Consider the following 17422-nt stretch of genomic DNA (forward strand, 5'->3'; position numbering starts at 1 on the left):
ATGACCTTCTGTACCCCTACCCTGGCCTGTGGAACTCTGGGACTGGTAATTGGGAGAGCTATCTAGCTATGGGGTCAGGCATTTGGATCTTTGGTTAGTAGTTGGCCTCCCACTGCCCCGCTGATATCATAGAATCATGGGTTCAGAGCTTAGAAGTGGGATTTAGTCCATTCTGCCCATTTTACAGATGAGGAAACAAGGCCCAGAGAGGAAGTGACTTGACCAAAGTCACATAGGTCACCAAGTAGTATAATCAGGTTCAAACCCAAATCCCCTGAGTTCTAAATTCAGCAGTTTTTCTGCCACACCACCACAACCTCCCAGGGTCATAAAGTAGGAAAGGCAGACACACAGAGACCCAATCCATGGCATTCAGAGAGCTCTTTTATTTACAAAGCGATTTACAAACAGCTTGTGACTCCCCACAGCCCCCTGCGAGGTAGGTCAGTAAGTCATATCTACAGTTTACAGATGGAAAAACTGAGGCACAGAATGGGGAATGTGGCCTGCTCCATTGTGAAAAGATCTTTCTTGTCCCCATCCACCAAAGAAAAGAAGAAAAGAAACATATGCATCCTTGCTCCTGGGATCACCCACACATGCAAGTAAATACCCATGTTCTGGTACTCCAGCTCACTCAGGTTCTTCCTTCTACCCTCAGGGGGGCACCCACCAGGGGTCCATGGGTTCCCCATTCCCCATGGTCATCTATAGTTCAGCCTTGCAGATTGTCACTCGCCTGGGATGGGCCTGGCTAGGCCAGCGAGGACGAAACTCTGAGCAAATGAGGAGCAAGGAGAGGGTAATGAATCAATTTCATTCTCAGAACACAGTAGGCTGGAGACATTGGGGTGGGGGGAAACTGGTCAGGGAGCTCTCAGCACTCCCTGGTTCAGGCATCTGGTTCAGAGAAGAGTTTAGGGCTGGAAGGCCAGTACCCCTTGGGTCATGAAAAAGCATTTTGGGGGCTGCATGAGATAAGTAACCCAAGGAAATCAGCTGGCCTGGGTAGGTGAAGGGGGTAGATCAGAGCCAGATGGGCTAACTGGTCACTGGGGGGTGGGGAGGAGAAGATGTGACCTCTCAGACACAAGGGAAAGGTTAGTGTTCACTCATCAGAGTCTGCCAAGTCCCTGGTGGAGAGGACCAATGGGTCCCACTATCTCTTACTGGGAAGTCATAGCTAGTACTCTCTCCTCTTAGCCCAGCACCAGACTAGACTCCCTAACACCACCTATTCACCAGTCTTAAAACAGTCTTCCCTTTGTCCTCCCAAGCCCTGAAGCACTCAGACAGCTATAACCTCTTCAAGGCCCTTTTCCAGTGATCTAAACTCTCAGTCAAGGGCTGCCCGGCTCCATCATGGGCTCAAAGACCCAAGCCCAGGGCCCCCCTCTCTTTTCCAGGGTCTGATAGAGCCAGCCTGCTATGCCCTCTGGGACAGTTCCCTCATTGCTCTCTGGTCCCATCATAACAGCACTGAAGACCTTTGACTAGACCCATAGGAGCAAGAGTGAGGCCAGGAGGCTATACTGGGCCCCATCCCCAGCAGCCCCCCTTCATTTGGTCCCTAAAATCTTCCCAGGTACCAGGACTGACACAGAGAAGACCCTGATCCAGAGTAGTGCCACATCCTACCCAAAGGGTCTCCCCCTCACAGTCTTCCTCTAAGGGCCACAGAATGGGGGCTAGGCCTAAGAGGGGAGGGGACAGGATGGTGTCAGAGCCAGGGTGACCTAGGGCAGACGAATGGGTGACCAGGTCATCCCCTCATGCCAGAGTTCTCACTTGCAGGTGGGACAGCAGGTGATGGGAGGGCCAGCCCCCAGGGGATGAGCCCCCTCCCCTCCAAGACTTAGCACATCTCACGCTATCTGGTCTCCAATGATTCCAGGTATTCCAGGGCCACATCATAGCAGAAATGGTACTGCTCCTGAAGGGAGGAAGGAAGAAGAGGTGGCAAGTGTTTTCAGGGTCTTTTCTGCCCATCTGCCTGCATACCCCATTCCCCAATATATCACTGTCCCAGGGAAGGCTGAGAAGAGAACCCTGACATCCCAGAGTTCTCATTCACTAAGTTATTAGAGGCCACCCAAGGGGATACAAGGAATAAGTTTGAGGACATTAACCATTGACATGGCTGGTCTTTCTAGGTGCTAGACTGTGGGCATAGGCTACAGATGAATGGGCACAGGGCATTGGAATAAGGATGGGATACTGGACATGGTAAATGGAATAGATAATAAGTATTGGGCATTAACTAGATGCTGGCATAGAATGGATAGAGCACTGGGCACAAATGAACTGTTGAGTGTGGGGTATGGAACAGAAGCATCACCAAGAACAAGGGATGGAATTAACAGGATGGTGTACATGGGGTAAAGTAGAAACAGATCACTGGGCAGAATATAAAATGGATGAGTACTAGTGACAGTGAGTGATGAGTCTGGGATGAATAGGACATTGAGCATGGATGGGATTCTGGGCATGAGATAGAGAATGGACAGGCCACTTGGCACGGGTTATAGTATAATGGGTGAGGTATAAAAATGGATCAAATACTAGGAACAGGGTATGGAATCAACCCTGGGCATGGAGGCACTAGGTTTGGAATCAAGAAGGAATTTGGCATAGAGTTAATAATGGGTAGGGCTAGGGTATAGAATATAAAGAATGCTGATATAGGATATGAAATGGACTGAATGTTGGACTTTGGATATGGGGTGCACTGGGCATTAGGCACAGATGAGATGCTGGGCATAGAATATAGAATGGATAGGCTCTGGACACAAATGACAGAAAGAATGAGTGAAATAGACATGATTTGGGCATGGATGGGATGATTAGCTTGAGATAGAGAATGAACAAACTACTCAGTGTGAACTATGGGATGGATGTGGCATTGGGCATGTGGTATGGAAGAGTGTGGGGACTCAAATGAATGGGATGCTGAGCATAGGGTATGGAACAGATAAGCCCCTGGAGAGGGTTTGGCATGTAATAGGCTACTGGACTTGGGATATAGAATGGATAGGAGAGCAGGCATGAGTTATGAAAGGGACAGGGCATTAAGCATGGGGTAAAGATGGGCAATGGGCATGAAATGGATGGGATGCTGAGCACAGGTTATGGAATAAGGCATGGAGTGGAGATGGGGTGTTAGGAACATAATAGACATGGCAGTAGGCATGGATGAGACGCCGGGTATGGGGTATCAGAATGGATGGATGCTAGACATGTGTTATAGAATATGGAGAATGGAGCAGACAGGGTGTTTGGTGTGTTGGGCATCATTTATGGAAAGGCCGGGGCTCTGGGCATGGAGTATGGATGGGTGTGGGCTGGAGAATAGATGGTACACTGGGCACAAGGTATGGATGGTGCACTTGCTCTAGAATGAACAGGGTGCTGGCCACAGGAGGGATAAGGCACTGGGCATGAGGGGTCCCACTCACCAGAGTTTCCACCATGTTGGGCTTGTAGTTGCGCAACATCTTGGCAGCAAAGAAAACATCCACCAGGTTGTGGCAGCGAATCATCTCCAGGACTGTGGTGGAGGCACAGAAGGTGCCACTACGACCACCTCCATTCCTGGCAAGAGGAGGTAGGGTCAGCCTTTGACAGGGGAGGTCCCCAGACATACCCAGAGGGACAGACAGATACTGCTAGAGACAGAGATACCCAAAGACAGGAGATGGAGAAAAAGAGAGAGCCAGAAATCTCAGAGAGACACCGAAAGAAAAAGAAAGCCAGGGAGTGTCGCACACCTGGAGTGCTCTCTCCCAATCATCAGCTTCTGTCAGGGTTCGACACAAGGGCCACGTCCCATGAGAGGTCTGTCCTGACCGCCACCAACACAATCCCCCACTCACCACGTTCACTCTTTCCTCTAATTGTCTTGTGTTTATTTATAGGTGCAGATGCGAGATGGTATAGTGAACACAGCGGCTGACCCTGAAGTCAGGAAGGCCTGGGTTTGAGTCCTAACTCTGACATATACTGGCCATGTAAACTCAAGAGAGTCACCTAACTTGTCAGGGCCCCTGGCACCAAAGCTTCCAGGCTGCAGAAGAGATGCCCTTCTACAACAGTCAGCAAATCAGTCAGCCAATAAGCATGTATTAAGCTCCCGCTATGCAGAGCATAGTGGCAAAAGACTGTCTCTTGTGTCAAGGAACTCAATCTAATGGGGTACACAACATACAAATAACTAGGGAAAAATTCATGAAATAATCAAAAGAAGGAAGGCCCCAGAATGAATTGGTAGAGTTCCTCAGCAGGAGATTCCTACATCAATAAAATCACAGGTTGGGTAAGTGCATGTGTGTGTGTGTGTGTGTGTGTGTGTGTGTGTGTGTGTGTGTGTGTGTGTGTGTAGCAGACTGTAAGTTACTTGAAGACAGGCCATATTTCATTTTTTCTCCTCACATCTCCAGTGTTTAGCAAAGGGCTTGACACACAGTAGATGCTTCATAAATGTCTGTCAAGAGGCAGGGAGGAATCACTGAGTAGCAGGCTTACATGTCCATGCCTGGGTCCTGCTCACTCCCTCAGACTGCCTTCCTGTTCCATCTCCAGAATGTCCCATACCTCTCAGGGATGGTCTATGGGTCTTCCATCTCCTCCCCAGATGAGGAGGAAACCCATTGGAGCCTTGATTTCCCAACTGAGACCAGTTGTACAGAGCAAAGACAATCCAGGCAACTGTTATCTGGGCTTCTCACTCCAGAGAATCCTCCCTCATATTCCACTGTCTCCCACAATCCTGATTCTCAGCTACTAGCTAGCACTGAGTTAAGGTGTGCAAACCGGTCAGCCCAGGCCATGACAAGCAGGGAAGTTTGGCCAGAGGAGTAGAGACCACCAGGAAAGCTTGTCCCCTGTCTCCATGCCAACCAGGCATGTTGTTGGGTACAAGGACAGAGGCCGGGTTCTCAGGGCCCATCCTCAGCTAACTGAGCATCTGTCCTTCCAGGCTCATGGAGGTGACTCCCTGACAGATTTCCTTAACCTTTGGCTGTGTCCTGGCCCCTGTGGGCAGTCTGATGAAGCCTGTGGACCACTTCTCAGAATTTGGTATGTTGGGTTTTTTTTTTTAATTAAAGGAACTGCTAAATTTTCATTAGAGATTAATGAAAATAAAGATGTAATCACTTTCCCATCCAGCTTTACAGACTCTGAAATCTTGGTCTGTGGATCTCGAGTTAAGAATTCTTTCCCTAGAGGAAGCTGGGAATTCTATAGGATTTGGGGCCCCACAGAAGGGACTCCCTTCATCATACCTTCAAGTATATAGCCCGGGTGAGTTGGCTTCCTTCCAGTCGGCTAACCTTCCCCCCTGCCCCCTTGGGGCCCTTAGACAGGCCCTGCTCTAAAAGAGGCTGATGCAGCACCCCCATCCCCCAGCTGAGGTGGGAGAGAGAGTAGTGAAAGAGGTCAGCACATACTGTTGGAGAAATATTTTTGTCGGCTCAGCCAAATTGAAGAGCCTGACATGATTTATCCGTGTGTCTGAGCCTTTGAGCCAGAAAGGACCCCAGAGGCCAGCAACCCCCTTATCTTGCAAATGGGGAAACTGAGTCCTAGAGATCACAGTTGCCTGGGGACTAAGTGGCAGAGGACTCAGTCCCAGGGGTCCTCTCACTCCAAGGCCCAGGCCGTGAACTCTTCAGGGGCCTCCCCCAACCCCACCTCCACCCCGGGTTCCAGTACATGTCAGCTTCCCAGTGTGCCCCTGGCTTTCGCTGCCCAACCCACTCCAGCCCCTCAGGCCACTCACAGGCAGTGCACGATGGTCCGCCCCTCCCCACTCTCAGCCTGCCACTTCTCCACCTCTGCCAGCAAATGCAGGAAGGCCTTCTTGGAGTCGGGCGTATCCCGGTAAGCTGACCAACGCAGAAACTGGAAGTGTCGTACCAGCAGATGTCCTTCCTGCAGCTAGGGAGGGCATGGGCAGGGGTCAGGGAGGACAGAGGGAGCAGGCATATGGGGAGCATCCATGACAGAGGGGTGGGGGAACCTCAGAACCAAAGGGACATTGGAGTCCAGGGCATGGGGTGTCAATGATACAGTGACATTGTGGGCAGGAATATGGGAAACATTAGAATCAGGGAGGACATCAAGGTACGAAGCATCAGGGGGAAGAGAGGATGGAGACCATCAGGGACTGACTGATGTGGGGGTCAAGGAGATGAGAGAAATTAGAGGTAAGAGAACAGGGAGACGACAATGTCAGAAGGACAGGGGGTGGGGAGCAGGATGGAGAATCATGGAATGTGGGAAGGACAAGAGGACATTGGTCTCCTGAGGATAGGAATTTGGGGGGAAGGGCACTGAAGGAAGAAGGGGAGGAGGACAGCAGGGCCAGGAGAGAGGGAGGTCACAGGCAGGGGATGGGAGCACACTGATGACGTGCGAATGGGAGTAGCAGAGGACATGGGGAAGAGAGAACCCCACTCCAGCAGCCAGGCCTTGAGTATATTTGTGATAATCACAAGGAAATTCAATCTGGGGAGCTGGAATACTAATGACTCTGTTTAATTAGTTGATAATTAAGTCCTGCTTGTATGAATATGTGTGTGTATGTGTGTGCGCGCGCACACACGCACACACACACACTGCCACACTTACCCGAGTGAGATTCTGAACTCGGAAGAGGCGGGCAATGAGATCATCGTCTGCTGTGCCCGACACAAACTCCACATCCATGGGGCCGTACTGCTGGCGACCAGGCTCGGGCCAATACTGGGGACAGGGCTGGGGAGCGCAGTCAGATTAGGAGTGAGGGTCTCACCACTCCCCCCACAGCTACACACACACACATCTTCAGGGCCCCTTTTCTGGTCCCTCTCCACCAACTACTGGTGCCCCCCCCTCCAAGATTACTTTACATTTCCCCTGTATCTCTCTTGCATGTACCTGGTTATTCACATCATGTCTCCCTCACTAGACTGTGATCTCCTTTGCCAGCCTCCCTGTGCCCCCAATGCTTAACACAGTGCCTAGGACATTGTAAGCCCTTAATAAATACTTGCGGACTAACTGACGCACATCTTCACGTTCACACAGAGCCACAGTGATATTCATCCACCCACATTGATGTAGTCTGTACACGTGTGCCAACATACACACACAAGGTACACACTCACAGGCCAGTTACACAATGACACATGGGCACAGTGACCCACGGCCACATAACAACACCCAGACAACCTGACACCTTCACCCTCTCACAAAGACAACAGTTCCCACAGACGTGCCTCCTGGCATGCATCTACACAGACGGCAAACCCAGGAACCTGGAACAGACACACACAGACAGCGGCCCCCTGATTCACCCACAGACACAGAGAAACACAAAAAGGCACCAAGAGAAAGATTCACTTCTCTCCTACCATCCCCCCACATGGCTCTGCCCAGACACAAGGCTGGCCAATTCCAAGGATACTTCAGCTGCCACATCCCTGGGCTGGGCTGGGCCGGGCTCAGGGGATGGGGGATAAGGGAGTAAGTATCTACAACCCAACTCTGCCCCAGAAACCAATCAGTCCAAGTGCAGGAGTCAGAGTGGCTAAAACATAGGACTTAGAGTCAGGAAGGCATGGAGTCAAATCCTGTCTGACTAGCTGTGTGACCCTGGGCAAGTGATTTGATCTCTATGGGCCTCAGTTTCCCAATCTATAAAATGAGTCAGTTGGATTAAAGGTCTCTACAATCCCTACAAACTAAATCAATGATCCTATGATTTTAGCAAGGCACTCAGGATGGGGTCACCACAGCAATGGAGGTGTCTACACCTTCTATGGCAGGTCAGTCACCACTAAAGGCACTGCCATAAGGTTATGCAAGGGAAAGCAGAAGCAAGAGGAGACATTGTATTTCCCTCCCTTCCTTGAAGAGGTGGGGAGCTATGGGTGTGAAATACCAAATACACCATCAGGCTCAGTTAAAGTGTGAGCTTTCCTGAACTGCTTTTTTTCCCTCTTTTTTGTTCTTTGTCATAAGGGATGGCTCTCTGAGAAGAAGTGAGGTATATATGGAAATGAATGTGATGGAAAAACAAAAGATAAGAATAAAAATATTTTTAATTTTTTAAAAAGGCAAGGAGATAGTACCATTGGGGTACCCTTTCCAGCTCTAGTCAGTTAGTTAATAAGCAATTATTAAGTGCCTACTATATGCCAAGCACTGTGTAAATGCTGGAGATTATTTTTTAAAAAGGCAGAAGACAGTCTCTGCTTTTAAGAAGTTTACAGGTAAATGGGGAGAAATAAAAGTTATAAATAAAAAGTTCTCTGAGTCCCCTCTCAGCAAAGCCCAAACCTCACCCTTCACTAAGAGGAAGATGTGACTTATGAGGGGTTGCATGGCCAGGTAGAGGCAGATCCTGGGGTTTGAAGCTGGTCTGCTGTCTCCCAGGCCAGTACTGAGTCTTTCCAAGTCTACCTGGACTCAATATCAGCACATCAGCCTGGGCTGGAGGCTTAATTTTATAGACTGGGGGGGGGGCACCTGCTTCTATGATCCCTCCCCTATTCCTAGAGGCATCAATGGTCAAGCAAAGCAGAGCCCATGCCTTGGGTACCTCTGACCAGATCACTCCATCTGCCTGGGGGCCATTATGAACTGAAACTCATAAAATCCCTCAGTTAATGAAGTCTCCTCTGATATCTGTTAAAAGCCCATGAACTTAATTGCATAGAAAGCCCACTTCCCACTGAAGCTAATGAACAGAGCTGTAACCAGCAGCCTTTGAGTCCCCGGCAAGTGATACTGAATGCCTTCAGTTCAGCTGGGAGAGGAGGAGGGGAGATGGTGAAGGACTTAGGACACTGGGAGGCTATTTCTGGGGAAACCACTGGGGAGGGAGGGCAGTGAGATGCAGCAAAGAGCTAATTCAAGGTGTGGTCATGTGGGGAAGAGCCATAAAACCCCCTCTGATAGAGTCTCATTTTAAATAATCATGCTTTTAAAAATTTTTTATTGATATCTTTTGGGGTTTATATCACCTTTATTTCTAAATATATACATCCTTCCCTCACTAAAGAGTCATTCCTTATTATAAAGAACAAAAAAAGATGCTAAACTCAATGGATCCTACAATTCTAAAAGACTAAAAGAATTGTCAGCATCCCCTCTAGATTTCAGCCCTGGGAAAAGCCTTGGTCACCTAACTCTAGTTATGGATTTGTTAAGAACTACATTTGTTGACCATGGGAGTTGTTGGGTTTTTTTCCAATACATTTTGGTGTCAGTGGGTAAGAACTGAATATTCTATGTCCTAAGATCCCTTCCCTTTGTTTCAAAAGCCCTCCCCACACATCTGGCACCACCCCAGATCCAAAGCTCTCAGATGCCACTGAGCAAGAGTAAGGGCTGATGTCCATAGACAAGTCAGAGGGTTGCACCTTCACTTCACATTCTTGAGTTTTGGCCCAGTTCTGTCCTCACCTTACCTCTTGTTAAGTCTTGGGGACATTTTGACCAGGCTGGGAGATCAATATTGTCTGCTCTCTCTCTCTGGTTTGTGGGTCCTACAGCTCTCCTCCCCTCTTCCCCATGGTCCCTTTAAGCACTACTCCCCAAAACCAATAAATACCCTCCCTCTCAGACTCAGCTAATTGAGAAAATCTAACCCTGTGGTCAGAGAAAAGTAGGTAGTGTGAGGCAACGAAAAGAGCACCAGATTAGTAATCAGAAGATCTGGGTTCAAGTCCTGTTGTACACAAGGCAAATCAATCAAGCCCTCCCCACAGACACACTCACCCAGGCAGAATTGGACTGATTCAGCTGATTGAGCATGACAATGGACGTGCAGCCATAATCATAGACCAGGCGCCAGAAGTCAGGGGTCGTGCTCTGCAGTGGATGCAGGGTGACGATGAAGGCGGCACTCTGGGTGTAACTCTGCAAGGGAAGGTCAGGCCGTGCCTCAATCCTCTGAAGCACTTGAAACGAACACGCATTTATTTCCCCCTGCCCAGCCCAAAGGAACTCATCCCAAGGCAGCCATGACACATAGCTAGATTCTTCTGCCTTGCATGAGCTGCCCCATTTTCCATATAGGGAGCATTGAGGCCTGACTGAGAGGTAGATGGATTGTCCTTGTCAACATAGAAATCATGAAAAGAAGCCATGTGGCGCAGCTCCAAGAAAATCATGAAAACTCAGAACTGAAAGAGACCTTAGAACATAGAATACTGGAACCAGGAACTGTAAGGGGCATTGGAACATAAAATTTTAGATTTGGAAGAACATTATAACACAGAATATCAAAGTTGGGATGGACTTTAGACCATAGAATATCATAAGTGGAAGGGACCATAGAGCACAGAATCTTAGAACACCAAATTTCATATCTAGAAAGAATCTTAGAATGTGTAATGTTAGAATACAGAATGTCATGGCTGGGAGGGCCTTTGGAACATAGAATATTGGCAGTGGGAGGGATCTTAGAACACGGAATTTCAGAGCTAAAAAGGACCTCAGAAGACAGGATGTAGAATTTTAGGGCCCTTAGAACATACATTCTCAGAGCTGGAAGGCATCTCTGGAGTAATCTAATCCCAGCTTCTTAACACATGGAACACTCTATGACCACAGCTTTTTCCCCTACAAGTAATTCACTCAACAGAATCCCTAACAGGTAATCATCTCACTTGTCTATATGGATTTTTCTAGTATTCGAGAGCTTGCTATTCCATAAGACAGACCAATCTATTGTTGGACAGCAATAAATCACTTCAAAGTTCTTTTCATTGTCAAAATCTACCTGTGTGCCCCTTGTTCTCCCCTCTGGGACCATACAGAACAAGGACAATTGTCCCACAATAATTTAAGGATAGCCATCACACCTCCCTTTAGTCTTTTCCTCTCTAGATTAAATATCCTTGGTTCTTTTTTTGTTTTTTAGCGAGGCAATTGGAGTTAAGTGACTTGCCCAGGGTCACACAGCTAGTAAGTGTTAAGTGTCTGAGGCCGGATTTGAACTCAGGTACTCCTGACTCCAGGGCCAGTACTCTATCCACTGCACCACCTAGCTGCCCCACCCTTGGTTCTTTTAAACATTATGATGTGAATACTACTGATGTTTTGGTGGGATTTCTTGAGCCCAAGTATAGGACTTTACATTTGTTACTATGTCATTTCATTAGCTATTACCCATCACTCTAGTCTGTCAACTGTATCTGACCCATCATTATCAGCATTTATTCTTTTAGCTGGTACAAATACCAGTAAACTTATTAAAAGTCACCCACCTAGGGGGAAGCTAAGTGACACAGTGGATAAAGCACCAGCCTTGGATTCAGGAGGACCTGAGTTCAAATCTGGTATCAGACATTGACACTTACTAGCTGTGTGACCCTGGGCAAGTCACTTAACCCTCATTGCCCCACAAAACAAACAAAACAAACAAACAAACAAAAAAAGGTTGCCTGAACAAAAAAAAAGTCACCCACCTGATAGTCCCCTCTATTCCATCCTATTCAATAAATATTTGTTAAATAGTTACAATATCCAAGGCAATATGCCAGGCCCTGAATTCTCTGAACTTAAGGCTAAAACCAAATATAAAAAGTGGAGGAATCCATGTCTCAAAAAGTTCAGATATGAATGCTTCTTCCCTTGGCCTGGTTACGAAACATCTCATTCATGAACTTCCACAATGCCAATTTCTTGCATTGGGCAAAAGTCAGCTTAAGTTCCTTGATGCAATAACACCTTTAATTCACTTTAGTACAACATATGACATTTAGTTTTGTTTCATATTCTAACAGGTAATGGAGAAAGATCCATTATCAGCCGTAAAATAACACTTTTTTCTCATCTTCCTCAACACCTATGGTAATTTAAAAGGAGTTATCCTTCAAGTTTCCTAGTTTCAGTAGATATGCATTTATAGGATAATAAGTGTTGATGCTAGTGATTACTACTATTATTAATTCAACTGAACAAACATTTCTCTTTTTAAACCTTCTTGCTCCCTTTTAGGAGGTCCTCTAAGCTACTCTGATGCTAACAGAATTGGGAACCCCACACAGGGTTCTGAGGCTACCTGGAACATTACTGTCCAGATTCCCAAGTAATCTACAGTGGACCCAACAATCACCCCAGTCTCTTCTCCTACGCTCCAGAGCCTGAGTAATCTACAGAGAAGTCAATTCCTACAGACTTCCATCACCTTTGTGCCCATGGCTCAGGAGAGACCCTGAGTCTGCAAAGACCCATATATGGTTCCCAGGCTAGCACCATGGACAGCTAAGTTCATGGGAAACCTTTTTGCCATAGTAGGTAGGTAAGATTTGGGTCTTGGAGTTAGAAAGATCTGTATTCAGATCCTACTTTGGATACTTACTACCTACATAACTTTAAATTCTCTTTGCTTCAATGTCTTCATCTATAAAATGAAGGGGTTGGACTGAATAGCCTCTATACCTTTTTGTTCTAAATCTATGATCCTATAGATTTAATTCTTTCTCTATAGTTCAGTTCTTGCTGAATGTACTGCTTAGACTAAGCAGGCAGCTAGAAGGAATAGTGGATAGAGAACTGGACTTGGGTTCAGGAAGATCTTGAGTTCAAATATGGCCAAGGTATGTGGGTGTGTGACCCTGGACAAGTCACTTAAACTTGGCTTCAGTTTCTTATCTATAAAATGAGGATAATAAAACACTTGCCTCTCAGGGCTGTTGTGAGGGGAAATTATGAAGCACTTTGTAAACCTTAAAGTGCTGCATAAATGCTAGCTGCCATCTGTGAAATCTGCTGGCAGAGTGGGGAGGGGGATTTTTGTTTTAATCAGAAAGAGCTCCCAGACATGAGGGGGTGCGAAACAGAGAACAAAGGGATGGCCAGAAAGAACAGTGGTGGGATTGAAAAGATCACAGGCGTCAGAAGATGTGGGTGCTACTGACACAAAATCAGGGCTCTCTTGCCCCCACCCCACCCCACCCTTCTACTCACTTACATTAGATACCATGTGTCTTCGTCTACCAAGTAGTTCTAACTATTAGGATGCTTTCCTTATGTCTGCCCTTTCGTTATTTCTACCCATTGCTGTGAGTCCTGTCCACAGGGACTATGCCAAACAAGTGTATTCCTTCTTCCATGTGACTGCTCTTCAGATCTCTGAACAAGACTTCAAGCTTCTGAAAGGCAGGAGACCTTGGAAGAATTTAATATCTGTGTCCCCCGTAGGCCTGGGTACATAATGAGTCTATGACCCATCATGAAACTTACCTGAATTTTCTCAAATTAGTGATTTCATGCCAAACCAAAAATCTAGCTAGGGCAGGGGTGGGGATGAGGATAACTTTCTATATGTGTCCAAACAAGGGTCTATGGAAAGAACTGGGTTTTCCCAACACTTGAGGCTCCTAACTACACTCCAAGCCAGTTGACCAAGTTGGAAATTCTCTGAAGTCCAAGAGAAAACCAGGAATAGAGACTGGTTTTCAGTGACATGGAATCTGACTCAGTGTTTTCTGAAAGAGCTGTCCCAGAGGGCAGGTCTTAGGGATGGTCCCCTAGCCCACCAGATTAGGCAATGTCCAAAGCTAAGCCCACAGGTGATCTGGGATGGGTTGGTAGAGAAGGGTTGGATGAGCTGGAGATGAATTCCAGGCTCCCCACTACTCCTGCCTGAAGGATTGAGGCTTTGGGTGTAGACCAAAGAGGATAGGCGGGGGAATCCATTCTCTACAAAGCTGAACCTAGCCCAATCCAGTCTAATCCATGTAATGATTGGAATGACACCACCTGCTGGAGAGCTACTGTAGGAAAGCTCCGCCATGAGGAGAAGGAGTTTGAGGGCAAGCCATGTGGTCAGTTCTTTGGCATCAGGAGGTGGTGTTTGCTCATGGGTACTGTCTATCAAAGCTACCAGCCAATCAACTTGAGGAGCCTCCCATTTCTGTGAGGAGGACACGAAGTAGGAAGCAGACGCTGGCAGAGGGGTTCTTCCTCTTTTGGTTCTTGACCTCGCCATGGTGGGTCCAATGATGAGGTCTCTTAGAAATAGCTAGGTTTTTGCCTTTCTCTCTGATCCTAATGCTCTTTAATAAATATTTAAACACTTAAATACTCTTGCTAAAGCTTATAATTTATTGGCGACCACTCATTAGATTTTAGATAGTCTATCTAGAATTTTAGCTCCTTACATCCAGAAGATCCCCACCCACTAGAATTAGTGGACAAGTCATACAAGTCTATTCCCTCTCCCATGTGAAGATAGATATCATGGCTCCCCTAGTCCTCCTCCCCTCTAAGTTAACCATCTCTGATTCCTTCATCCATGTAGGCAGCTAGGTGGTACAGTGGGTAGAGTAGTAGACATGAATCCAGGGAGACCCAATTTCAAATCTGGCCTCTGTGTGACCCAAAGGAAGTCACTTAACCTCTTTTCTGCTCAGTTTCTTCATCTGTAAAATGGGGAAAATAATCGTACCCGCCTCCCAGATTTGTTGTGAGTATTAAATGAGATAATATCTGTAAAGTGTTTGGCAAACCTTAAAGTATTCTAGAAATACTGGTTACTGTTATCGTCATCCATGTGACATGATTGAGGTGGCCAGTGCCTCTTGCCATCATGGTGGCCTTCTTCTGGACACTTTCAGGGTGGTCAATGTCCTAGATGTGGTGTAATGAGAGCAGAAGACAACAAGACCTGACCTCCTTTATCCTAGATGCAGTACCTACCAATTGATCCGCCCAGGCCAGCACCCTGGAGAGGACACTCCAACTACTCCTCATGGGGTAGATACAACACGGGATGTGGCAGTTACCAGTTATAAGTCACTCAGGAGCTGCATCTCCTGTATCGGACTGCACAGCTACACTGTGGCCTGTGGCTCTTCAAGGAGCCGATCCATGGTCGTCCACGACTGATGGAGGCCTACTACTAGTACCTACCAATGCAGATCAAAACTGCATTCACTTTCTTGGCTGCCAAATCACATCACTGACTCAAAATGAGCTTGTGTTCCACTGAAACCACCAGATCTTTTTTTCAGATGAACTACTGTCTAGCCCAATTTGAACTTATAAAGCAGATTTTTCTAACCAAACTGTAAGATTGGGGCAGAGTTGTCTTTATTAAATTTCATATTAAGAAATTTGGCCCAATATTCTCTCCTCTCAAGATTTTTTGGACCCTGACTGTTATCTGGAGTCTCAGCTGTCCCTCTCAGCCTTGTGCCATCTGCAAATGTACTAAGTATGACAGAGAACAACAAAACAACAGAACAGCTAGGTGGCGCCATAGTGCATATAGTGCTGGACCTGAAATCAGGAAGACTTAACTTCCTGAGTTCAAATCTGACCTCAGACACTTAACTTTGCTGTATGACCCTAGGCAAGACTCCTGAATCTCTAAGATTTGAAGAGAAGGTGCCAAACTGCATTGGTATAAAGAGTTTCCTCTTCTGGAAGATCTCTCTATCATAGGTTTACTCCCTAACCCTGTGCCTTTTTCCAAGTCATTGATAAAAACATTAAAAAGTACAGTGCCAAGCAAAAAGCTACAGAGCACTCTGATGGTCAGCTTGCAAGCTGACCTAGAACCATCAATGACATTCTTTTAGTCCAGTCACTTAACCAGTTCTGAATACATCTAATTGTACATTTCTCAACCTTTTCTACAACAGAATCATAAAAAACATGGGACCAAGATTGAGAGTTGGAAGGGACCTCAGAGGTGATTGACATTCTAACCTCCCCCCTGCTCATTCTATAGATGAAGAAGGTGAAAGCTACAGAATTTAAGTGACTAGCCTTGGTCAATGGAAATACAATGGAAATATCAGACTCTGATGTGATCAATAATAATTGCTGCTTCCTTTTCTACATGTCCACAAACCATCCTTCAAACAAACTGCTGTATGTTCTAGAATTTTTCCAGTAATCAAAGTTCATTGCACTGGCATAGAGTTCATAGATTCCATCTCTTTTTTGAACATTGAGACAGAATCTGTCCTTCTCCAATCCTGTGGCTCCTTTCCAATTCTCCACAATCTTTCAAAAATCAATGACCCTCACTCAGGATTCACATCAGCCAGTTCTTTCAGTAGCTGAGAACCCAGTTTATCTGGGCTTGGCCTCTTAAACTTATCAAAGGCTGTTGGGTGCACACTCATCTCACCATTTATCTTGGGCATAAATCCCCCCTTAGCCATTTTTGTCCTGCCCTTTCCAGTCCAAATATCCTTCTCCTAGACAAAGAAAACAGGAGCAAAATCAAAATTGAGTGCTTTCTCTCTATTATTACAGGTTATTATTGTCCCGTCCATCCAGACCTTTCTTTTATCTTCTTTTCCCCAAAGCCCCCCTCTTTTCATTGTCTTGTGCTCTCTTCACCAGCCTCAGCTCATTGTGGACCTTGACCCTCCTGAGCCAATTCTGGGCTTTGCATTCATCCACTGTTACCTGATCTTGCTTCTATCTCCTATATGTTTCTATTAGGAAACCCCCTCCCTGCCCCCCCAGCGAAGGAGAATCCACTATCTCCAGAGGTAATCCACTGGACTTTTTTGGACACTTGTAATCAATAGGAAGGTAGCCAGAATCCCCCTCTCTCTGAACCTTGCCCACATCACTTCTAACTCTGCCTTCTGGGGCCAAGCAGAATGAGAGACATGCTCAGATACTTGAAGGCAGCTATCATGTTCCCATTAAACCTTTTCCTCTCTTCCCCAGCCCCTCCAGCTGATCTGATCTGATCAACCCAGTTGCCCTTCTCTGAAAAGTATTACAACTAATTACCATCTTTTTGAAAATGCGATGCCTGGAACAAAGCACAATACTCCATATTTGGCCAGCCCAGGGCAAAGCATCATCATCACCACCATCCTCGTCTTCATCTGTATCATCATGCATTTTCATAATGCTTGAAGATTTGCGAAACACTTTACAAATATTATCTCATTTTATCCTCATAACCATGGGAGGTAGATGCTATTGTGATCCCCATTTTGCTTTTGAGGAAGACTGAGGCAGGCAGAGGCAAAGCGACTTGTCCAGGATTACACAGCTAATAAGTGCCTGAGGCCAGATTTTAAGTCAGATCTTCCTGACTCCAGGCCCGGCATGCTCTCCACTATGCCACCTATTTCTTACAAAGACCCCATACAGGACTGACCACACAGCCAAGGACCAAGTTAGCTTTTTTGGCCGCTATATCACACTGTTGCCTCATATTGAGTTTGCAGTCCACTAAGACCCCCAGATTGTTTTTACATCCACAACAGTCAGTATCCATACTCTTCCCTAAATGCTCAGAGTGGCTGAAGGGGATGAAAATGTAGCAAAGGATCAGAATCAAGAGCTTCGGAGATGAGATAAGAAAAGAGGAAAGGTCATGGCCTGGGCTGTAAGAATCCAGGGTGGTATCTCAGAGGAAAGCTCTAGAACCCCACCCCTTCTCTCC

General features: G+C 46.6%; 1 protein-coding gene across 4 annotated transcripts in view; it reads right to left on the reverse strand.

Moving 5' to 3' along the window:
- Positions 1 to 366: 366 nt before the first annotated feature.
- PTPRU (protein tyrosine phosphatase receptor type U) overlaps positions 367 to 17422 on the reverse strand; it is a 117067-nt gene continuing 100011 nt past the window's right edge. For all 4 annotated transcript variants that reach the window (XM_043993592.1, XM_043993590.1, XM_043993589.1 and 1 more), the window contains 5 exons: positions 9766 to 9906; positions 6631 to 6756; positions 5780 to 5937; positions 3456 to 3591; positions 367 to 1933 (listed from right to left, as the gene is read on the reverse strand). In XM_043993592.1, coding sequence (XP_043849527.1) covers positions 1871 to 1933; positions 3456 to 3591; positions 5780 to 5937; positions 6631 to 6756; positions 9766 to 9906 — 624 coding nt within the window. In that variant the 3' untranslated portion in view covers positions 367 to 1870. The remainder of the gene's footprint in view (positions 1934 to 3455; positions 3592 to 5779; positions 5938 to 6630; positions 6757 to 9765; positions 9907 to 17422) is intronic.

Source organism: Dromiciops gliroides, chromosome 3 (assembly GCF_019393635.1).
Source record: "Dromiciops gliroides isolate mDroGli1 chromosome 3, mDroGli1.pri, whole genome shotgun sequence".
NCBI classification, from domain to species: Eukaryota; Metazoa; Chordata; class Mammalia; order Microbiotheria; family Microbiotheriidae; genus Dromiciops; species Dromiciops gliroides.